A 24,603-nucleotide genomic window follows, 5' to 3' on the forward strand; every position below is an offset into this window, starting at 1 on the left:
AACAACAATGACAAATGGCACAATACAAAAAAAATAAAAGTGTATTAAAAAGAAAATGCAAATTGAGAACTGGGACCTCAGTATATTTTTAGAGAGTAGGAGGAAACCAGAGCATCTGGAGGAAACCAACTCAAGTGAGTGAGCAAAAAAAACTGTAACAGGAAATCTCCAGGACAAGACGGTATTTACTTTTCGGCGTGTGACGTTGGGGTGCTCCAGTTTAGTCCGGTGGTATATTCTGGGGTGAAATGTAAGGTGCAGAGGATCGCTCACCGAAATTCCGTGCAGAATCCCACAATTAACCACGGAGTTGGCAAGTGTTCGGTAGGCTGCATGACGACACACGGCGCGTAGCCAAAAAATCGTGGAATGGTGCCGCTACGTGGCGACAAAATGCAGGTGAATGGCGTCACATTGCCAAAGTACCGTCACAACCAAGTTGAAAAAAAAAAACCAACTGGTTCTGACTTTTTGCTGCACCTACAGGTTCCCATGTGACGCCGTTAACATGCACTACGCCGCTGCCATGTAGTGGCGCCATACAGCAATCTTTGGACACACGACCTGTATGACGCCCGGCTTAATGTAGGCAGAAAAAAAAGTGTCATTTCTGAAGTAAATCTATATATTTTTTCACTAGAAAAGTGATTTTATGGAAAAAATTAATGTCAGAAATGTATAATAACCAGTGTGTGAGAATAATGCTATTGCGCCGTGCAGTTCATTGAATTGACTATTGTGTCTCCGTCACACCCTATACGGTCACCGGAAATCGCCACAAGAATATATATTTGTCAGTCATACCCAGCACAAAAAAAAGAAAATCCTTATGACGCCCTTCTCAAAGATGGCGGCCGGGCAGTCACCGCCGGCTCACGTGACCTCAGCCCCTGCAGTTCCCTCTGTGGAGGTGAGCGGCCGTTGGTGAACGCTTGTTTGTATTCAACCCCACAATGCACTGCGCGCTCCGCGGGAAACCAAAATGGCGAAGGTCTGCGACCGAACCGGGCCGTTTGCTGTATTTATGTAAAGTAGGGCGCCTTCAGTCGGAGCCGTCTCTCTTTCTACGGCGGAGGGAGCCGGGACGGGACTCTGACAGGACAATACCTGACTTGTGATTTCGCTGTGGAGGGCGCTGTGCACCTCTGAGGTGGCCGAATGAGGTGAGGACTGATAACGAGGGTCTTGTGTGCGCCATTGTGTGGGCGCTTCCTGGTCACGTGAGCACTAGAGTGTGAGCTCTGCGGCCATACTGTGCTGTGTATATAGTGGCTATACTGTGTCTATACTGACTGTATGCTGTGCTCGTGTGTATAGTGACTGTGTGTATAGTGACTGTATGCAGCGTGTGTAGTGACTGTATACTGTGCTCGTGTGTATAGTGACTGCTGCGTGTCTAGTGACTATGCTGTGCTCGTGTGTATAGTGACTGTGTGTATAGTGACTGTATACTGTGCTCGTGTGTATAGTGACTGCTGCGTGTCTAGTGACTATACTGTGCTCGTGTGTATAGTGACTGCTGCGTGTCTAGTGACTGTATACTGTGCTCGTGTGTATAGTGACTGTGTGTATAGTGACTGTATGTATAGTGACTGTATGCAGCGTGTGTAGTGACTATGCTGTGCTCGTGTGTATAGTGACTATGCTGCGTGTCTAGTGACTGTATGCTGTGCTCGTGTGTATAGTGACTGTATGCTGCGTGTAGTGACTGTATGCAGCGTGTAGTGACTGTATGCTGCGTGTAGTGACTGTATGCAGCGTGTGTAGTGACTATGCTGTGCTCGTGTGTATAGTGACTATGCTGCGTGTCTAGTGACTGTATGCTGTGCTCGTGTGTATAGTGACTGTGTTTATAGTGACTGTATGCAGCGTGTGCAGTGACTATGCTGTGCTCGTGGGTATAGTGACTGTGTGTATAGTGACTGTATGCAGCGTGTGCAGTGACTATGCTGTGCTCGTGGGTATAGTGACTGTGTGTATAGTGACTGTATGCAGCGTGTGTAGTGACTGTATACTGTGCTCGTGTGTATAGTGACTATGCTGCGTGTCTAGTGACTGTATACAGTGCGCGCTTGTATAGTGACTATGCTGCGTGTGTAGTGACTGTATACTGTGCTTGCGTGTGTAGTGACTGTATACTCTGCGCGTTTGTGTGGTGACTGTATGCTGCGCTCCTGTGTGTGTGGTGACTGTATGCTGCGCTCCTGTGTGTGTGGTGACTGTATGCTGCGCTCCTGTGTGTGTGGTGACTGTATGCTGCGCTCCTGTGTGTGTGGTGACTGTATGCTGCGCTCCTGTGTGTGTGGTGACTGTATGCTGCGCTCCTGTGTGTGTGGTGACTGTATGCTGCGCTCCTGTGTGTGTGGTGACTGTATGCTGCGCTCCTGTGTGTGTGGTGACTGTATGCTGCGCTCCTGTGTGTGTGGTGACTGTATGCTGCGCTCCTGTGTGTGTGGTGACTGTATGCTGCGCTCCTGTGTGTGTGGTGACTGTATGCTGCGCTCCTGTGTGTGTGGTGACTGTATGCTGCGCTCCTGTGTGTGTGGTGACTGTATGCTGCGCTCCTGTGTGTGTGGTGACTGTATGCTGCGCTCCTGTGTGTGTGGTGACTGTATGCTGCGCTCCTGTGTGTGTGGTGACTGTATGCTGCGCTCCTGTGTGTGTGGTGACTGTATTCTGCGCTCCTGTGTGTGTGGTGACTGTATGCTGCGCTCCTGTGTGTGTGTAGTGACTGTATGCTGCGCTCCTGTGTGTGTGTGTAGTGACTGTATGCTGCGCTCCTGTGTGTGTGTAGTGACTGTATGCTGCGCTCCTGTGTGTGTGTGTAGTGACTGTATGCTGCGCTCCTGTGTGTGTGTAGTGACTATGCTGCGCTCCTGTGTGTGTGTAGACTGTATGCTGCGCTCCTGTGTGTGTGTGTGTGGTGACTGTATGCTGCGCTCCTGTGTATGTGTGTAGTGACTGTATGCTGCGCTCCTGTGTGTGTAGTGACTGTATGCTGCGCTCCTGTGTGTGTGTGTGTGCGTGTAGTGACTGTATGCTGCGCCCCTGTGTGTGTGCGTGTAGTGACTGTATGCTGCGCTCCTGTGTGTGCGTGTAGTGACTGTATGCTGCGCTCCTGTGTGCGCGTGTAGTGACTGTATGCTGCGCTCCTGTGTGCGTGTAGTGACTGTATGCTGCGCTCCTGTGTGCGTGTAGTGACTATGCTGCGCTCCTGTGTGCGTGTAGTGACTGTATGCTGCGCTCCTGTGTGTGTGCGTGTAGTGACTGTATGCTGCGCTCCTGTGTGTGTGTGTGTGTGTAGTGACTGTATGCTGCGCCCCTGTGTGTGTGCGTGTAGTGACTGTATGCTGCGCTCCTGTGTGCGCGTGTAGTGACTGTATGCTGCGCTCCTGTGTGCGCGTGTAGTGACTGTATGCTGCGCTCCTGTGTGTGTGTGCGCGTGTAGTGACTATATGCTGCGCTCCTGTGTGTGCGCGTGTAGTGACTGTATGCTGCGCTCCTGTGTGTGTAGTGACTGTATGCTGCGCTCCTGTGTGTGTGTGTAGTGACTGCTGTGCTCCTGTGTACGTGTGTGTAGTGACTGTATGCTGTGTACGTGTGTGTGTGTGTACTGTGCTCCTGTATACGTGTGTGGTGACTGTATGCTGTGCTCCTGTCTTTTTTTGACTCTGCAGTTTCTCTTTGGTATGTCTTGTTTTAAATAATGCTACTTTTTTACACTTCCTGGTATTTGTCTTTGACAACTTTGATACATTAATGTGTGGCTAAGGCTACTTTCACACTTGCGTTTTTAGCAATCCGTTGCAACCCGTAGTTTTGGGTAAAAAATGGATCCTGCAAATGTGCTCGCAGGATGCGTTTTTTGCCCATAGGCTTGTATTAGCGACGGATGGCCACACGTTGCATCCGTCGTGCTACAGATCCGTCCTCCCTCCTCCCCGGACTTTAGAATGGGCAGCGGATGCGTTGAAAAACTGCATCCGCTGCCCACGTCGTGCACAAATTTCACAACGTACGTCGGCCAGACGCATAGTGATGGACTCGTACCGACGCAAGTGTGAAAGTAGCCAATTTTCAAAACGTGCGTCGGTACTTCGGGCCGACGCATTGCGACGGCCCCGTACCGACGCACGTTGTGAAAATTGTGCACAACGTGGGCAGCGGATGCAGTTTTTCAACGCATTCGCTGCCCAGTCTATGTCCCGGGGAGGAGGGGGCGGAGTTCCAGCCGCACATGCGGTAATGGCAGACGCAACGTACAAAAAAAAGTTACATTGAACTTTTTTTGTGACGACGGTCTGCCGAAACACAACGGATCCAGTGCACGACGGACGCGACGTGTGGCCATCCGTCGCGAACCTTCAGCAATACAAGTCTATGGTCAAAAAACCCATCCTGCGAGCACATTTGCAGGATCCGTTTTTTGTCCAAAACAACGGATTGCGACGGATGTCACACGACGCAAGTGTGAAAGTAGCCTTACATGTGTTTCTTTTAGTGTGTTTCTGTAGTGGAAATGCCTGTGGATTTTCTGCATCTAATGCAACTCTATGGGGAAATTCTACACATTAAAAATACAAAAGAGCAGAGTGAGGTCAAAAATACTGTTGTAAAAAAATCACAGTAATAAGCAAGTGCTAGTCAAAAGATGGAAAAAAACAGGGTATTTAGTTCATACTTTTTGCAAAAAAAAATGTATACTAAGCTGCTCCACCAATCGTCAAGGTATACCCTTATAGAGCAGTCCTACCTAATGTATATAATCCCTATCTGATGTATTTAAAAACCTGATCATCTGTATAGTACCTGTATAAGCAGGGTACACAGGTACTATACAGATGATCAGGTTTTTAAATACATCAGATAGGGATTATATACATTAGTTAGGACTGCCCCCCCATGTGTTTTTGGTTCTATAATTGTTCTCTTGTTTCTACAAGACTAGGGAGTCCACCACTCCTTATGGGTCATTTGCATCAAAGCTGTTCCATCCAGCATGTCCACATGGATATTCCCTCTCTGAACCCTGCTTATTCCATGTGTTTCTGGTACATTAAAAATACGCAGCGTCAGAAGCTTATCGTGTGCACACAACCTAAGACTTCAGACTGGATTTTTGCACAGTTGGCTATAAAAATACACAACAGTCTGTTACCTGCCATTGTAGTAATAATAGTTATGATCCACCCGCATGGATTTTTGGTTGTCTGTTGTACTAGGCGTGGACAGTTCAGACTGATGGACATTTTCTTTGACAAATGTACTCTCCAGGAATTCATCTTTGTTAGCCATAACATATGATTCTCCATGGGAAAATGTCCTTTATATCATAAGAAGTATCACCCTTCCTTGCTCAAGAAATGATCCAATTACCGTATATACTCGAGTATAAGCCGACCCCCCTAATTTTGCCACAAAAAACTGGGAAAACTTATTGACTTGAGTATAAGCCTATGGTGGAAAATGGAGCAGCTACCGGTTAATGTCAAAAATAAAAATAGATACCAATAAAAGTAAAATTAATTGAGACATCAGTAGGTTAAGTGTTTTTGAATATCCATATTGAATGAGGAGCCCCATATAATGCTCCATACAGTTCATTATTGCCCCATAGATGCTCCATATAAAGCTGTGCCCCATATACAATGCTCTGCACCGTTCACTATTGCCCCATAGCTGTGCCATATAGTGCTCTGCCTCGTTCATTATTGCCCCTGCCCCATAGCTGTGCCATATAGTGCTCTGCATCGTTCATTATTGCCCCATAGCTGTGCCATATAGTGCTCTGCATCTTCATTATTGCCCCATAGCTGTGCCATATAGTGCTCTGCACCGTTCATTTGTGTCCCATAGCTGTGCCATATAGTGTTCTGCACAGTTCATTATTGCCCCATAGCTGTGCCATATAGTGCTCTGCACCGTTCATTATTGCCCCATAGCTGTGCCATATAGTGCTCTGCACCGTTCATTATTGCCCCATAACTGTGCCATATAGTGGTCTGCACCGTTCATTATTGCCCCATAGCTGTGCCATATAGTGCTCTGCATCGTTCATTATTGCCCCATAGCTGTGCCATATAGTGCTCTGCACCGTTCATTATTGCCCCATAGCTGTGCCATATAGTGCTCTGCACCGTTCATTATTGCCCCATAACTGTGCCATATAGTGGTCTGCACCGTTCATTATTGCCCCATAGCTGTGCCATATAGTGCTCTGCATCGTTCATTATTGCCCCATAGCTGTGCCATATAGTGCTCTGCACCGTTCATTATTGCCCCATAGCTGTGCCATATAGTGCTCTGCACCGTTCATTATTGCCCCATAACTGTGCCATATAGTGGTCTGCACCGTTCATTATTGCCCCATAGCTGTGCCATATAGTGCTCTGCATCGTTCATTATTGCCCCATAACTGTGCCATATAGTGGTCTGCACCGTTCATTATTGCCCCATAGCTGTGCCATATAGTGCTCTGCATCGTTCATTATTGCCCCATAGCTGTGCCATATAGTGCTCTGCACCGTTCATTATTGCCCCATAGCTGTGCCATATAGTGCTCTGCACCGTTCATTATTGCCCCATAACTGTGCCATATAGTGGTCTGCACCGTTCATTATTGCCCCATAGCTGTGCCATATAGTGCTCTGCATCGTTCATTATTGCCCCATAGCTGTGCCATATAGTGCTCTGCACCGTTCATTTTTGTCCCATAGCTGTGCCATATAGTGCTCTGCATCGTTCATTATTGCCCCATAGCTGTGCCATATAGTGCTCTGCATCGTTCATTATTGCCCCATAGCTGGGCCATATAGTGTTCTGCACAGTTCATTATTGCCCCATAGCTGCCATATAATGCTCTGCACCGTTCATTATTGTCCCATAGATGTGCCATATAGTGCTCTGCACCGTTCATTATTGCCCCATAGCTGTGCCATATAGTGCTCTGCACCGTTCATTATTGCCCCATAGCTGTACATATAGTGCTCTGCACCGTTCATTGTTGCCCCATAGCTGTACATATAGTGCTCTGCACCGTTCATTATTGCCCCATAGCTGTGCCATATAGTGCTCTGCACCGTTCATTATTGCCCCATAGCTGTGCCATATAGTGCTCTGCACGTTCATTATTGCCCCATAGCTGTGCCATATAGTGCTCTGCACCGTTCATTATTGTCCCATAGCTGTGCCATATAGTGCTCTGCACCGTTCATTATTGTCCCATAGCTGTGCCATATAGTGCTCTGCACCGTTCATTATTGTCCCATAGCTGTGCCATATAGTGCTCTGCACCGTTCATTATTGTCCCATAGCTGTGCCATATAGTGCTCTGCACCGTTCATTATTGTCCCATAGCTGTGCCATATAGTGCTCTGCACCGTTCATTATTGTCCCATAGCTGTCCCATATAGTGCTCTGCACCGTTCATTATTGCCCCATTGATGTACCATAGAAAGCTGTGCCATTGCTTCTGCTGCAATAAAAAAAAAAAATGCCATACTCACCTCTTGCTTGCAGCTCCTCAGCGTCCGGTCTGTTGTGAATTCTGTTGTCAAGCTCCCTCCTGTGGTCATGAATGGTACTTCGGCTGGTTCAGTCCATGGGCTTCCTCTGGTGGTTGTGAGTGGAGCTGCTGCTTCTGAGTTTCCTTCCACAGGTGATGAGGTTAATTCGTTAGCTGGCTGCTCTATTTAACTCCACTTAGATCATTGCTCCATGCCACCTGCCAATGTTCCAGTATTGGTCTTGTTCTCTCCTGGATCGTTCTTGTGACCTGTCTTCCCAGCAGAAGCTAAGTTCCTGCTTGCTTTTCTCTGGTTTGCTATTTTTCTGTCCAGCTTGCTATTTTGATTTTGTCTTGCTTGTTGGAAGCTCTGGGACGCAGAGGGAGCGCCTCCGCACCGTGAGTCGGTGCGGAGGGTCTTTTTGCGCCCTCTGCGTGGTCTTTTTGTAGTTTTTTGTGCTGACCGCAAAGTTTCCTTTCCTATCCTCTGTCTGTTCAGTAAGTCGGGCCTCACTTTGCTAAATCTATTTCATCTCTGTGTTTGTAATTTTCATCTTTACTCAGTCATTATATGTGGGGGGCTGCCTTTTCCTTTGGGGAATTTCTCTGAGGCAAGGTAGGCTTTATTTTTCTATCTCTAGGGCTAGCTAGTTTCTTAGGCTGTGTCGAGTTGCATAGGGAGCGTTAGGAGCAATCCACGGCTATTTCTAGTTTGTGTGATAGGATTAGGGATTGCGGTCAGCAGAGTTCCCACGTCTCAGAGCTCGTCCTATATTATTGTAACTATCAGGTCTTTCCGTGTGCTCTTAACCACCAGGTCCATAATTGTCCTAACCACCAGGTCATAACACCGGTCCCGGCGTCTCTCCGCACTGACTGATCAGGCAGAGGGCGGCGCGCACACTATATGCATCATCGCGCCCTCTGACCTGCACAGTCCGAGCGGAGAGACGCCGGGAAGATGGAGCGACGCCCGGCGTGTGGAAGGGGGACAGGTGAATATGCGATACTTACCTTCTCCCGGCGTCCCGCTCCTTCTCCCGGACAGCTGGTCTTCGGTGCCGCAGCCTCTTCCTCTATCAGCGGTCACCGTTACCGCTGATTAGAGAAATGAATATGCGGCTCCACCTCTATGGGAGTGGAGTCCATATTCATTTTTCTAATGAGCGGTCCCACGTGACCGCTGAAGAGGGGAAGAGCTGCAGCACCGAAGACTGTGGGACGGCAGGGGGAGCGCCAGGATCGCCGGGACTAGGTAAGTATGCCTCAGCGCCCTCTCCCCCTCACCCGCCGACCCTGCCACCCACCGTGACTCGAGTATAAGCCGAGAGGGGCACTTTCAGCCCAAAAATTTGGGCTGAAAATCTCGGCTTATACTCTAGTATTTACGGTATGCTGTGGTGAAAAAAAGACTTGTATGAATTTTTACTTTTCTGGCTAATTAACTCTGAGCAATCAGCAGTTTTAGCCATACAAGCCGGCATATAATGGTGTCTGGATCATCCACGGGGCAGATGGTGATTTAGGGTAGGTGCACACGTAGAATGGTCCACTGTGGATTTTTCCGCAGCGGATTTGATAAATCCGCAGGGCAAAAACACTGCCTTTTTCCTGTGGATTTACCGCGTTTTTTGTGCGGATTCCACTGCGGTTTTACACCTGCGGTTTTCTATTCCTGTTTTTTTTTTCCGCAGCATGTGCACTGCGGACTGCATTTCCCATAGGTTTACATTGTACTGTAAACGCATGGGAAACAGCTGCGGATCCGCAGCAAAATCCGCAGCGTGTGAACATAGCCTTATACATGTATCAGTAATGACAGTATAAGCGATGTCATTTACTATATTCTGTTTATGTAGTTTCATTTTTTGGGTTTTGTTAAATAACGTGAAATGTATTTTGTATTTGTATTGCATGTTGCGGGGTGATTTGGATCATGCAGGGTAATTGTTGGGCTTAGGCACTGATGTGGGCAGAGACAACAGCTTTGTGTCCTGCCAGGAGCCAGGTTGCTGCAGCAGCCTTTGTTCTGTCTTTGTTGCAGGAGATAATTTCCTCTTTTTTTTTTTCTCTTGGGATTGACAGCAGATCTTTACCTGAAGACGTGCTAAAAACAATTACCGTATTTCTGTGCTTTTTTATCCCAATTTTCCCATATCCATTCCTCTTGTTCTCTATTTTGTAGGTATGGGTTGGTTTACATTGTTTATATATGAACTCGTTCACAATATATATGTACCGTATGTTATCTCCTGAAAGTGTCCTTAATTATTTTTTTTCCCTTTAATTCTAGCTTTGATGTATAGATATTAGGCTCTGTTCTACTTTAGGAACAACCATAGTTTAAGCTAATGACTGCAAATTGACTCGGACACCATCATACTCAATGGGGCCCTCTTGTTGGCTTTTTTAGGGGGTGTCTGTTTTCAGAATAGAAGAGTGTCAGCATGCTGAACTTTTCTATTGCTTAAAAAACAAGTAATAGTGAATGTGGCCCCTCTGCCTCTATTTTCACCATTTTGAATATAAGGCTGTGTTCACGCGTTGCGTTTTTGCTGCAATTTTTTTAGCTGTGTTTTACAGCACCAGCACAGTCTGAGTGTTCAGAAATCTCAAACACACACATTGGTTTTATTTTCCTCACTGATTTGAAAAACTGCTTAAAGTGAACCTGTCATGAAGTTTGGCCGATATGAGATATGGTCATCACCTTTCAGGGCTGATATACAGCGTTCTATAATGCTGTATATCTGCCCCCGACATGTAAGAGAAGAAAAATAAATTTTCTTATACTCACCTGCGGGGTGGTCAGGTTTCCTGCTTGCTTCGTGTGGATGACGTGCCCCTTCATCATCCACACAGTCTCCTCGGCACAGCGCTCCTGCGCAGGGGTACTTATCTGCCCTGTCGAGGACAGAGCAAAGTACTGCATTGCGCATGCGCCGGGGCTCTTTGACCTTTCCCGGCGCCTGCACACTGTAGTATTTTGTTCTGTTCTCAACAGGGCAGAGAAGTACGCCTGTGCAGGAGTGCGCTGCCGAGGAGATGTCATCCACATAAAGCAAGCAGGAGGATGGCATCACAAGAAGATGGGAGGCACTGGACCAAGACCAGTGACGCCCATCGAACCGGACCTCCCCGCAGGTGAGTATAGTAAGGCTATGTGCACATGTTCAGGATTTCTTGCAGAAATTTCCTGAGCAAAACTGGACATTTTCTGCAAGAAATCCGCATGCTTTTTATTCGCTTTTTTCACCCGTTTTTTCCAGAGCTTCCCAATGCGTTAAATAGCAGGAAAAACGCAAAAAATCCGCAAAATTAATGAACATGGGTTTTTTTTTTCCGCTGAAAAAAACGCATAATGTGCGCAAAATTTGCGGAATGCATTTAAATGCTGGGATGCATAATGTTGATGGGATGCATAATGTATGCGTTTTTATAGCGAAAAAACACAAAAAACCGCAACGCGTGCACACAGCCTTAAAGTTATTTTTCTTCTCTTACAGGTCGGGTTGGGGGCAGATACACAGAATTATACAGGGTGGGCTATATATGGGGGATATACGTGGGCCATGTATATGGATACACCTAAATAAAATGGGAATGGTTGGAGATATCAACTTCCTCTTTGTGGCACATTAGTGTATGGGAAGGGGAAAACTTTTCAAGATGGTTGGTGACCATGGCAACCATTTTGTAGTCAACCATTTTGGATGTATCTTTATAAATGGCCCATCCAGGTGTATCCATATAAATGGCCCACCCTGTAGAATGCTGTATATCAGCCCTGAAAGGTGATGGCTGTGTCTATCAGCCAAAAGTGTTGAAAAGTTCCCTTTAATTTTTGAAAACTGCATCATATTACTTCTTTAAATATTTTTTTTCAGCATATTTGCAGCCAGCGTTTTTTCACCCACAGGAAACAATGGGCAAGTGTAAACACAGGTATCAGGTTTTTGGTGCAAAAAGCTTAGGAAGTTAAATCATGTTTTTTTTAGGGGCGTCGTTAAACTTTATCAACAAGTAAGACAAGCCTGCATTATGTAAGCAGCTTCTTTACTGCAAAGAGAGCAAGTTTTGCCTGTGGCGAAAAACCCAGTAAAAAAAATACCGTTCGTAAAACGGACATGTGAACAGAGCCTAATTGTGCCCCTTACCAATTTAAGTAGAGTAGGTATTGGTGTGCACTCAAGGTCACTGTAGAAGCGAGGTGCTGGTAGAACGGACCGTTGTGGTCCCTGAAATAAATAGCAAAAATTCACCGCACACTCTAATGGAATGATTTGCAACCATCTGTGGAATTTTTTATTTTAGACAAAGAAAATAAGTGTCAAGTTACAAAAATTGGTCCAAAACCCAGTAAAGTGGAGACACCTGACATTTCGACCATCCCGGGTCTAAATCATGGGGGTTACTTGGGTTCAAAAGGAATGGGAGCCAGGGTTAGAGAATAGCCGTATATAAGCTTCCATGCGGACAATGGTAGGCTGTAAATAAATGGTAACCTTTGGAGGATATGAAATGTACCAGGTAATGATAATACTTCAGAGGTAACCTTAAGAGGCTTTGAATGGAGGCCCGGTAGAGTCCTGTGCAATAAAAAGCATTGCTTTTTGTATGTGATATATTTTCCGTATCTGATATGGTAAGATATGTGTTGTTTCGTACTTATAGTCAGAATAGTGCCAACATTAGTGGCCAATGGTAGTAACTCCAGCCAGGGGAGCAGGGCGCAAGCATATCCCGGACAGTTCTACAGCCGCAGGATGCAGTTACCACCATTGGCCACTACCATTGTCCGCATGGAAGCTTATATACGGCTATTCCCTAACCCTGGCTCCCATTCCTTTTGAACCCGAGAGGGTCGAAACGTCGGGTGTCTCTACTTTACTGGGTTTTGGACCAATTTTTGTAACTTGGCACTTATTTTCTTTGTCTAAAATAAAATTCCACAGATGGTTGCAAATCATTCCATTAGTGTGCGGTGAATTTTTGCTATTTATTCTCTCCCCTGTGCCCCCTTGCCCCCCACGGCTTTGCAAACCTGCGGCCATGTGAAAACAATGTAATAACATGACCAGCCCTCTATTGATGTTACCACAGTTCCTGATATTTTGGTTAAGGTGCCATGTGTCCCCTGGATCTCTTGATTCCGTTCAGTCATGATTTTTTTGAGGGTGAATGGGACAAACTCTCTCAATGTGTTTGCATGATCATATTTGCAAAAATATTGCCAAAATGTCTCATAAATGTGAACTTAACACTGGATCTCCTGTTTTTTCTCTCACAGCTTGTCTATTTTTATATACGGCAACTATAGGAAGAAAGTAATTTCACAAGTCTTATTTTATTTATATTTAATAACATTAATTTAATTTTTGATACGTGACCAGTTTGGTTATTAAAATCTGATGACATTGGGTTATTAGCTGTGTATAAGATCAGTGGCGATTGTGTTCCCTATAGGGTTGTGGATTGACCAGGTCACTTTTCTCCGACTCTAAAACCTTCCAAAAAATGCCCGGAGTGTTACAGAAATAAAGCTAGTTGGTCCATTAGACGAGGTGTTACTGAGTAACGTGTTGTGTTTAGAGACCTTCTGAAATGTCTGTTTAAACAGGAAACCTGCCGTGTACTGCACTCACTAAAGTCATGCCTAGACCGCGAGTAACGTCACAGGAGCCCAGATGGCACTGAGTGGGTGCTGTGCCAATGCTGGGAAACTGTCATCTACTAATGTACAGTAGTTGTATTCTGCCTGCTCAAAATCTTCCCAGGCACTTTTTTTTTTTTTGCTCTAATTGATTCAGTAGTGTAAGGCTATGTGCACACGTTGTGGATTAGGCTTAGGAATTTCTGGTGCGGATTCTGCCTCTCCGGGCAGAAAACGCACCTGCGGATTTGTCGCATTTTTTGTGCAGCTCCGCAGAGCTTTTTGTGCGTTTTTGCTGCAGTTTTCTTGAGGATTTGCTGCGTTTTTTACCCCTTCGGTTTTCTATAATGGAATGGGTACAAAAACGCTGCAGATTCACAAAAAAAGTGACCTGCTGCTACTTTTAAACCGCAGCGTTTCCGCAGCGGATTTTCCGCAAAGTGTGCACAGCATTTTTTTTTTCTCATTGATTTACATTGTACTGTAAATCAATTGCGGATCTGCAGCATTTCTGCACCTCAAAAAAACGCTGCGGATCCGCAACGTGTGCACATACCCTTAGAGTGACATACATTTTTTTTTTTAAATATAAATATTGAACTAACGTTTTCTCACTTTTTGTCATTAAGAGACGCAACTGCTGTGGGCAATTCACTGGTCCTTAAAAGATCCCCGTTCCGAAAAAATAAAAAGGCCTTAAAGTCCTTGACTGAAGCATCTCTACAGCATGGCCAGAAGACTAAGAGGCAAGCTTGTAAATTTGAGGAAGGTCAGGATGTCTTAGCACGATGGTCAGATGGACTATTTTACCTTGGAACTGTCAAAAAGGTATTTGTTCTGCGTATCTTGCCATCAAGTTTCGTATTGTTTTGATCCCCCATGGGAAGGCTATAGCTTGAAAGGGTTTTGTACTCCCTAGACCAGCCTTTCATTAGTAATATCCTTCTCGCGAGTCGACATCTGGGTTATTGGTATATGTCACTTGTAACTGGAGAAATTGCCATAAAAGGAATTTATTAAGCAGGGGTTGTCAAGGTGTAAAATATTCATGACCTATTCTTAGGATAGGTCATCAATATCAGATCGGTATGGGTCCGACACCTGACACCCCCACCGATCCCTGGCAGGTGTATGTGAACAGCAGAGCTCTGTCTAATGGGTAGCAGCTGCTGCTGTGTAGGATAGGTCATCAATAGAAGACCAGTGGGGGGATGCGACAGTCGGCAGCCCCAGGAGTGGCTGGATGTAAGCAATATGATCATGGAACACATCCACTCCTTCACATTGTCCAGTGGCCGCTCTCTGGTGCTCCTGGAGAGCTCCACTGATATCTGCAGTACCCAAGAGAAGCCATTAGACAGTATGATCGAGAGGCTGTGCTCCACTCCATTACACCTCGTGTATCCGGCCACTGCTAGAGCTCCTAACAAACTGATTGGCAGCCCACAATCTGATATTGAGAACGGTAGGTCTTCAGCTCCTCTCTAATACAGAACCCTCAGCATAGACTTTGGCCTTTCACCGATGTATGGTGGGCCGCAGGTACAGCTAAGAAACTATATCTGTAAAATATTGAGAATAGCTCAATGTTATTCGTTATAATGATGGGGAGATGCCATACTGCTTTCTGTAAGAAATGTGTAGACTGGTCATTTTTACTTATGTGTTGTGCTCTATGACCTCGAAAGAAACTGTTTTTATTTCTATTACAGATAAATAAGTTTCACCAGAGTTGCTTTATCTTATTTGAGGATAGCTCCAAAGCTTGGGTGCTGTGGAAAGACATTCAGACAGGTAAGTACAGTGTAACGTGGATTCTATTGGTTGCCCATATTCATACTTTATAAGGTGTATTTCAGCCACGCACATTTATCAGCAACCTACTTCATGGGTGGGAAGATATAGCTCATAAGGGTCCAACAGCTGACGCACCTGGCAATCCGTGGAGCAGGGGACATGCTGTAGTGGTGGTGGAGTGTGCAGTGCTAGTAAAACTGTACTGAGTGTTAATGGGGTTGACCCTGTGACTGCAGACTTGTGAATCCTCACAATGCACGCGTTCTGTGGAGGCACTGGGAGTGGCGGTCATGTGGCTGCAAGTATGTGATATTCATCACTCCTGGCCACATTCCGACTAGATGGTTTCCAGCCTTGTTCAATACCCTTGCATTGAGCGAGGCAGCACTCACCTAGTTGAGATGTGGGCTGGAGTGTGCATATCTCATACTTGTGAAGACATGACCGCCGCTCTTGGCTCTGGAGAGTCCTCACAGCACACAGTGCATGCGATGTGAGGAGTCACAAGTCTGCAGTCACATAGAATGACTGTAGACTTGTAGTTTTAGACTAGACAGCCCCTTTAAGTTACTATATTTTATATTGAATGTTATACACATGCATATACAAACACTGCACATACACACACCACACATATGGTGCATACCAGCCTCTCTTCAGTTCCTCTACAATTCTGCAGTTAAATCACCTTTGGTAACATCATTTTCACATAACCATAATGTCATCAAAGATCCTTAAGCAGACTTCACTTCTGAATAGAAATGCAGGATGGCCCCTAAGAGTGGGGGCCCTAGGAATCTGACCAGTTTTCTACTCCTCCCCCCAATCGCTGATCCTGACTGTCACTAGGGTTTACTTTTGGAGTAAAACATGTATTTCAATCATGCGCCAAAAATCCTGAAAAATCACGCTAGGGCTTATTTTTGGGGAAACATGACTGGTAAATTAATTGTTCTATGGAAATCTGAGTGTTTCTTTACATGACAAAATGTGTAACATGCATATTATCCCTGATCCTGCACTGATTTACAAGTAAAAAGAAAATGTGAATTTTGGATCAATATGTGAACATTTTGCTTCTTTGTAGGCATTGGTATCCACAGTTTGACAGTTTACATTAGCTGTGCACGTAATCCTTTGCATAATACGGGCTTAGCAGCAGGCAGTCTTGGCAGCAATTTGGTATATATATTTACACACACACACACACACACACACACACACACACACACACACACACACACACACACACACACACACACACACACACACACACGATGGTGGCCCGATTCTAATGCATCGGCATTCTAGAATATGCATGTCCACGTAGTATATTGCTCAGCCACGCATGCCACAGAATAAAAAATATACATATACTCACCTTCCGATCCGAGGGCCCCTTGTAGTTCTGTCGCATGTGCACGCGGCAGCTTCCGTTCCCAGGGTTGGATGAGCACAGAACCTGTGATGACATCGCAGTCACATGACCGTGACGTCATGGCAGGTCCTTGTCGCATACCATCCTTAGCACCGGAACCTGACGCTTGCATGGAGCGGTCTTCGGAGCGTCGCAAAAGGTGAATATATAATGATTTTTTTTTTATTATTATTTTTAACATTAGATCTTTTTACTATTGACGCTGCATAGGCAGCTTCAGTAGTAAAAACTTGGTCACACAGGGTTAATAGTGGCGGTAACAGTGTGAGTTACCCGCGGCATAACGTGGTCCGTTACCGCTGGCATTAACCCTGTGTGAGCGGTGACTGCGGGGAGTATGGAGCAGGCGCCGGGCACTGACTGTAGGGGAGTAGGGAGGGACTAATCGGACTGTGGCCGTCACTGATTGGTCGCGGCAGCCATAACAGGCAGCTGGCGAGACCAATCAGCGACTTAAATTCCATGACAGACAGAGGCCGCGACCAATGAATATCCGTGACAGACAAAGACAGACAGAAGGACAGAAAGACAGAAGTGACCCTTAGACAATTATATAGTAGATATATATTTATTTATTCTTTTCATTTTTGACATAGCAGCATCGCTATATCCAGAAGTCTGATTTCGGAATATGTAAATATTTAACATATAGTTTATCAGAATATAACATTATTTGGTGTATTCAGTAAACATGGTAAAGCAAAAATATTCCAAATTTCAGAATTGCCTTTTTTTTCTTCATCCTTTCAAATATGAAAAAAATGCACTAGAAAGTGACCAAATCTCATATTTACCCCAAATGTTATTACTGGGCATTGGCATCTAAAATGTGGCCTTGTTTATTTCAGGAGCCTCTGACAGTGGGGAAATGGTTTGTACAATATGTCAGGAGGAATATTCTGAAACACCAAATGAAATTGTTATTTGTGACAAGTGTGGGCAAGGTCTGTATACTTTCTATATTTTAATCCCTAGATAAGATGTTAAGTTTCCTTTTTAAAGGGATTGGCTGGTCTAAAAGAACAAGTTTGCGGTTGCTCAATGTGACTGCAGATTTGTGAATCCTCCCAGCTCACCCACTGCACGCTGTGAAGGATGTCAGCACTGGGAACAGCAAGCATGCAATATGCATATACCTGTTGCGCTCATTGCAAGTATATTGCTCGATGCCAGAAACATTCCAGTTGGATTATGAGCGGGAGTATATGTATTGCATACTCTTTCTCATTTGTTCGCTGTTCCTGGCGCTGACACCAGAGAATCCTCGCAAAGCACAGTGCGCTCAATGTGAGGATGCTCAAGTCTGCGGTTACATAGTGATTGCAGACACTTGTTTTAGACCGGACAACCCCTTTAAAGGGAACCTGTCACCCCCAAAATCGATGGTGAGGTAAGCTTACCGTCATCAGGGGCTTATCTACAGCATTCTGTAATGCTGTAGATAAGCCCCCGATGCATTCTGAAAGAGGAGAAAAAGAGGTTAGATTATACTCACACAGGGGCGGTCCCGTCAAATGGGTGTCTCAGGTCCGCTCCGGTGCCTCCTATCTTCATTCCATGACATCCTCTTCTGGTCTTCATGCCGCGGCTCCGGCGCAGGCGTACTTTGTCTGCCCTGTTGAGTGCGCAGGCGCCGGGCCTCTCTGACCTTTCCGGCGCCTGCGCACTACAGTACTTTGCTCTGCCCTCAACAGGGCAGACAAAGTATGCCTGCGCCGGAGCCGCGGTGTGAAGACCAGAAGAGGACGTCATGGAATAAAGATGGGAGGCGCCGGAGCGGACCTGAGACGCCCACCGGAGCGGGACCGCCCCTGGGTGAGTGTAATCTAACGTCTTTTTTTCCTCTTTCAGGTAACACCGACGGCTTATCTACAGCATTACAGAATGCTGTAGATAAGCCCCTGATGATGGCGAGCTTACCTCACCATTGAATTTGGGGGTGACAGGTTCCCTTTAAAACCTTGGATTTTAATAATAAAATCCCAGATTAACACTTCTACCAATTGGGTTGTTTCCTTTTTATCCCTTTGGCTTTTGTAAATGAATGTACAGTGGGGAAACTAAGTATTTGATACATTGCCGATTTTTCAAGGTTTTCCACCTACAAAAAATGTAGAGGTCTGTAATTTTAATCGTAGGTACACTTCAGCTGTGAGAGACAGAATCTAAAAATAAAATCCAGAAAATCATTGTATCATTTCTTGCATCATGAACTTGCATTTTGTTGCATGAAATTAGTATTTGATACAATAGAAAAATAGAACATAATATTTGGTACAGAAGCCTTTGTTTGAAATTACAGAGGTCAAACATTTCCTGTAGTTCTTGACCAAGTTTGCACACACTGCAGCAGGGATCTTGTCCCACTCCTCCATACAGATCTTTCAGATTTCGGGGCTGTCACTGGAAGACATTGAGTTTCAGCTCCCTCCAAAAATTTTCTATTAGGTTCAGGTCTGGAAACTGGGTAGGTCACTCCCAGGACCTTGAAATGCTTCTTACGGAGCCACTTCTTAGTTGCACTGGCTGTGTTTTAGGTCATTGTCATGCTGGAAACCCAGCCACGACCCATCTTCCATACTCTTACTGAGGTAAGGAGGTTGTTGGCCAAAAACTCAGTTCTCCTTTCCCTTTTGCAGAAAAGCACCCTCAAAGTATGTTGTTTCACCCACTATGCTTATGTTTGATTCACCCTTTCCTTACCCGCTGGCTGCATGCTGGCTGCAATATTGGATTGAAGTTCACTCTCTGTCCTCCATAGTACACGCCTGCACAAGGCAAGATTGCTTTGCGCAGGCGTGTACTATGGAGGACAGAGAATGAACTTTAATCCAATATTGCAGCCAGCATGCAGCCAGCGGGTAAGGAAAGGGTGAATCAAACACCCAAAAACTCCGCCCATATGACCCAAAACCAGTCCCGCCAAATTCAGGTGACAGAGTCCCTTTAATTGTTGACTGTGATCTTGGGGTTGTACTCCTCCTTCTTCCTCCAAACATGGTTAGTGGAGATGATATCAAAAAGTTCTATTTTGGTTTCATCTGACCACGTGACCTTATCCCATGCCTCCTCTGGATCATCCAGATGGTCATTGGCGAACTTCAAACAGGCCCCGCTGTCTAAAATGATCTCCAATGCTTTAAAATCGAAAGCCAAACCAGAGAGAAATGGAAGAAAACAGAAGACTACCATTGGAACGGATGGAGGAACAGCCAAAGTGGCAGAGGTTAATACAGTGATCAGCTCCAGGATGATCAAGGACAGTCTCAAGTTGTCTGTGAGCACTGGGACAGTTAGACGCCTGTGTGAAGCTGATCTCTGAGCAAGAAGTCCCCGCAAAGTCCCAAGAGAAAAGACAAGAACTGAAGCAGATACAATTTGCAAAAGAACACATCAACTGGCCTAAAGAGAAATGGAGAAACATTTTGTGGACTATTGAAAGTAAAATTGTTCTTTTTGGGACAAAGGGCCACAGATGGGTCATCAGACGACCCCTGAACTCTGCATTCAAGCCACAGTACAATCTGAAGACCGTGAAGCATGGTGGTGCAAGCATCATGATATGGGCATGTTTCTCTTACTATGGTGCCGGACCTATTTACCACATACCAGGGATCATGGACCAGTTCGCATATATTAAAATACTTGAAGAGGTCACGTTGCCTTACTCTGAAGAGGCTATGCCCTTGAAACGGGTGATTCAGCAAGACAACGACCCTAAACACCGCATTAAATGAGCAAAATCTTGATTCCAGTCCAACGAAATGGAGGTTATGGAGCGGCAAGCCCAATCACCGCACCTTGATCCGACAGAACACTTGTGGGGTGTCATCAAAAATGTCAAATATTTAGAATTGAGGGTCCTCAGTGGTTGATACCTTTTTAAAGGCTAACTGAAAAGATGGTAACAAATTGCAAGCTTTCGAGACTACACAGGTCTCTTCATCAGGCAAAGACTAAAACAAATTCTGAAGAATCACATATTTATGCACAACATAGTATGGAAAAAAAAAGAGGGGGAAAAAAGCCATGGAAAAGCCAGGTGACATGAAGCAGAATTACCATGGGTGATAAACAGTTAAGTTCATAAATATTAAGCCAATTCTTAGATAAGGATTGTTTTTATTGTCCTGTGATTAGGGTCTCTGTTGTGATGACCCCACATGGTCTGATGGGCAAGTTCCTTAGTTGATGTAAAAAAGACATAAATCCGTGTGACACATTCATTCCTGCAGTTAGTGTCAAAGGTCGTCATCAGTTTACATTCCCAGACTCTCCTGTCTCTCTGCGATTTGAAGTTACCTTTTAGTAATTTAATTCTTTCCTGTATCAAAAATGTCGTTTGAGGCAAAGCCAACAAATGGCAAAAAATTGTGGGATGTAGTCCAAGCATCCTGGGCTGGAATAACAGGTGACGGGCCAGAAGTTTTTTACTCTATGCAACACAGATGTGAAGCAGCTCTAAAAGAAACTGTGGGAATACAACTAAATATTAGGTTAGATCACAGGAATGCTAAATTCTCCAAAAAAAAAAAATATGTTGTGAGTTTGTAAAGACAAATGCAGACGCTGCTATTTTTTTTGTTTTTTAGAACGACCCAATGTTCATCTTTCTTTTTCTGTAAAGTAGTTGAAATTTATATACATTTCTCTTCTGTTTTGAATTAGAAAAGTGTGCAATGTTCCCAGTGCTGGAAATAAAAACTAGCTTAAAGATTTTGCGATTCCATATTTTTAAGATTATAAAATGATCTGGATTATAAGACATACCACAAATTTTGAGGAGAAAAATAGGATTTTTTTAAAATGGTGGTGGTGCTAATAATCCATGCGTCTGATTGCTTACCAGGGGTGGTGGCTGCGGTGAAGCGGGGTCCCAGGATCACTGCTGGAGAAGACATAAGTGGGGTGATACTGCAGGCCGCAGGCTGGGATGAGGGGGTGTTCTGATGTGTGACGCGCCACTGCGGGTGCCCGGCGGTGCGGGGGTGTCTCCAATGCTGCAGGGGGCTCTTATGACATCTTGTGAAAGGTTAGAACCCCCTAAGTTTCATGATTTCCTGTGCAGTGGACTCAGGGAAAATGGCCGCCAGGGGGGCGGCGCATGCGCAGATGGAGATCTCTGCACCAAGATCTCGGGAGATGAGATCTCAGCGCTGATATCTCAACTCCCTAGATCTCCATCGGCGCTTTTGCCGCCCCAAGGGGCCACCGCACAGGAAACCATGGAACTGTGGGGGTTCTGGCCTTTCACAAAATGTCGGCATAGCCCCCGCAGCATCAGAGACACCCGCAGCAGCATCGGACACACCCACAGCACCGCCGGACACCCCCTCATCCCAGCCTGCAGCAACGGTATCGGTAAGGTATATCTGCATTGTAAGGCGCACCCCCATTTTGCCTCCAAATTTTGGGGGAAAAAGTGCGTCTTATAATCTGAAAAATACAGTAACTCATATATTTGAACATACTGCTTTTATTTTGAAGACTACTGTATATCATGTGATCCTTTTTATCACTAGAACAACCACCCTTATTATAGTAAAGCTTCTTACTTGATTGGAACTTGTCTTTCTGTGAAAAAGAAACTACTTGCCAATAAACTGGTTTTTTTGGCTAAGGCATTGGTTGGACGAGGTGGTCTGGCTCACAGTTGTCATTCATCTGAAAGGCGTTCCATTGGGCTACGGTCTAGGCATATCCCTTGTCCTGTTTGTCTACAGTTCGGTACAAGAAAATGTTTATACTTTTTCGTATACTTCACCCTTCCCACCAGGTACTGCAGAAGAATATGAAAATGAGGCTATGTGCACACGTTCAGGATTTCTTGCAGAAATTTCCTGAGCAAAACCGGAAATTTTCTGCAAGAAATCCGCATGCGTTTTTGAAGCGTTTTTTGTGCGTTTTTTCCCGGAGCTTCCAATGCATTAAATAGCAGGAAAAACGCAAAAAATCCTCAAATTAATGAACATGCTGCGTTTTTTACCGCGATTAGTATTTTTACGGAAAAAACGCATCATGTGCACAAAAATTACGGAATGCATTCTAAATGATCGGATGCATAAAGTATGCGTTTTTATAGCAAAAAACGCAACGTGTTTACACAGCCTAAATTTTGTTTTTTTTTGTGATTCAACTTTAGGTTATCACCAGCTCTGCCACACTCCTAGGATTGATTCCAGTGTGATTGATACAGATGACAAATGGCTGTGCCGGCAGTGTGTGTTTGCCACTACAACCAAGGTATTCGGAAACTGAGTTCATGCAGCAGTGCACTACATTTTTTTTTTTTTTAATGGTTTTTTTTGTATTTTTATTGTTTTACATTTACAGATTGACTCTATATATCTCATGGCTAGTTATTGTTGTATCTTTCTATTTTATCACTATTGCAGGTTCTGTTTGCCTGTCATGTACAGCCATCCTAACGCTATGGCTATGTGCTGACATGTTACACGACTTTGAGATCACTGTCACATTATGACAACACATCAGATGACATCCTATGCTGGACGTTGCGACTACTACACAATTGCAATTATTTTCAGATGTGTTAGTTTGTCACCCATGACTACTTTCCATGGACTTAAAAGGGGTACTTCGGGGAGACAAAAAAAATTCTGATGGCCATGCCTATGCCTTCATTAACAATAAAGTTAACATAAATAGTGTTGTTTGTAACTTTCAACTGACCGGCAATTCTATGTGACACTAGATCTGCTCCTTGATGATCCCTCTCCCTTCTGGGATGTTATGTCACAGATCAAGGGAGCATGGCCTACTCCCTGCTCCTAATAGCAGCCAGCCCCCTCCCTGCTAGTAGCAGTCTGTCTGCTCTGCTTGCCTTCCTCTTCTCCTCTCCGCTCTGGGACTATGCCTGTACACCTTTGATTGTTCATACTCCTGGACATGTCATCAAGAAGTTTCATAGCTACACTGCTCAGTACTGCTGTGTAATGTCCTCCATGCTTCTGAGTGTATATGCAGAGATAGAGGGACAAGACCTTCTCTTTGTGATAGTGTGTATGGGTGACACTTAGGCTGTTAAGGTACCGTCACATTTAGCGACGCTGCAGCGATCTAGACAACGATGCCGATCGCTGCAGCGTCGCTGTGTGGTCGCTGGAGAGCTGTCACACAGACACCTCTCCAGCGACCAACGATGCCGAAGTCCCCGGGTAACCATCGGGTTACTAAGCGCAGGGCCGCGCTTAGTAACCCGATGTTTACCCTGGTTACCAGTGTAAATGTAAAAAAAAACACCAAACACTACATACTTACATTCCGGTGTCTGTCGCGTCCCCCGGCGTTCTGCTTCCCTGCACTGTGTGAGCGCCAGCCGTAAAGCAGAGCGGTGACGTCACCGCTGTGCTTTACGGCCAGCCGGGGCTCACAGTCAGTGTGGGAAGCAGAACGCCGGGGGACGTGACAGACACCGGACTGTAAGTATGTAGTGTTTTTTTTTTTTTTACATTTACACTGGTAACCAGGGTAAACATCGGGTTACTAAGCGCGGCCCTGCGCTTAGTAACCCGATGGTTACCAGTGAAGACATCGCTGAATCGGCGTCACACACGCCGATTCAGCTATGTCTGCAGGGAGTCCAGCGACGAAATAAAGTTCTGGACTTTCTGCTCCGACCAACGATGTCACAGCAGGATCCAGATCGCTGCTGCGTGTTAAACACAACGATATCGCTATCCAGGACGCTGCAACGTCACGGATCACTAGCGATATCGTTGTTAAGTTGTTCAGTGTGAAGGTACCTTTAGTTTAGCTGGCTCTATCTATTCTGGAGCTGAGCTCGGGGAGAATTGCTAATTACAAAGGGAGAACCTGCAGATAAATGCAGTATTGAAGTACTATAATGGACAGATATGCTGCTATTCCTCATGTACACACGAGTCTGAAAGTCACCTAAAACAAATTTCTTTGGGTAAACTAGGCAACTTTGTGGCCAAACTTTGAGCATCCTAAACTTTTATGTACCGATTGCAGTGGTCACAAATATAGGATCTTCTAGATGATGATTAGTTAACATCTTTTTAAAGTGTCCAGCTTTTGCTCTATTATTCACACTGCTGTTTTTCCAAAATTTGTCATTTTAATGTTAATTTTCTGTGCATTTTACTCAGAGGGGGGGAGCACTGAAAAAAGGACCAAATGCCAAAGCCCTGCAAGTTATGAAGCAAACTCTGCCCTATAATGTGG

General features: G+C 45.1%; 1 protein-coding gene across 1 annotated transcript in view; it reads left to right on the forward strand.

Annotated features, from left to right (window-relative positions):
* The first annotated feature begins 950 nt into the window (after window positions 1-950).
* MTF2 (metal response element binding transcription factor 2) overlaps window positions 951-24,603 on the forward strand; it is a 60,513-nt gene continuing 36,860 nt past the window's right edge. The window contains exons 1-6 of the mRNA XM_069737578.1: window positions 951-1,163; window positions 13,787-13,985; window positions 14,870-14,951; window positions 17,241-17,336; window positions 22,535-22,635; window positions 24,528-24,603. The exon at window positions 24,528-24,603 is cut by the window's right edge and continues 73 nt beyond it. Of these exons, the coding sequence (XP_069593679.1) occupies window positions 1,159-1,163; window positions 13,787-13,985; window positions 14,870-14,951; window positions 17,241-17,336; window positions 22,535-22,635; window positions 24,528-24,603 (559 nt within the window). The 5' untranslated portion in view covers window positions 951-1,158. The remainder of the gene's footprint in view (window positions 1,164-13,786; window positions 13,986-14,869; window positions 14,952-17,240; window positions 17,337-22,534; window positions 22,636-24,527) is intronic.

The sequence above is a fragment of the Ranitomeya imitator genome, chromosome 8 (assembly GCF_032444005.1).
Source record: "Ranitomeya imitator isolate aRanImi1 chromosome 8, aRanImi1.pri, whole genome shotgun sequence".
NCBI lineage: Eukaryota > Metazoa > Chordata > Amphibia > Anura > Dendrobatidae > Ranitomeya > Ranitomeya imitator.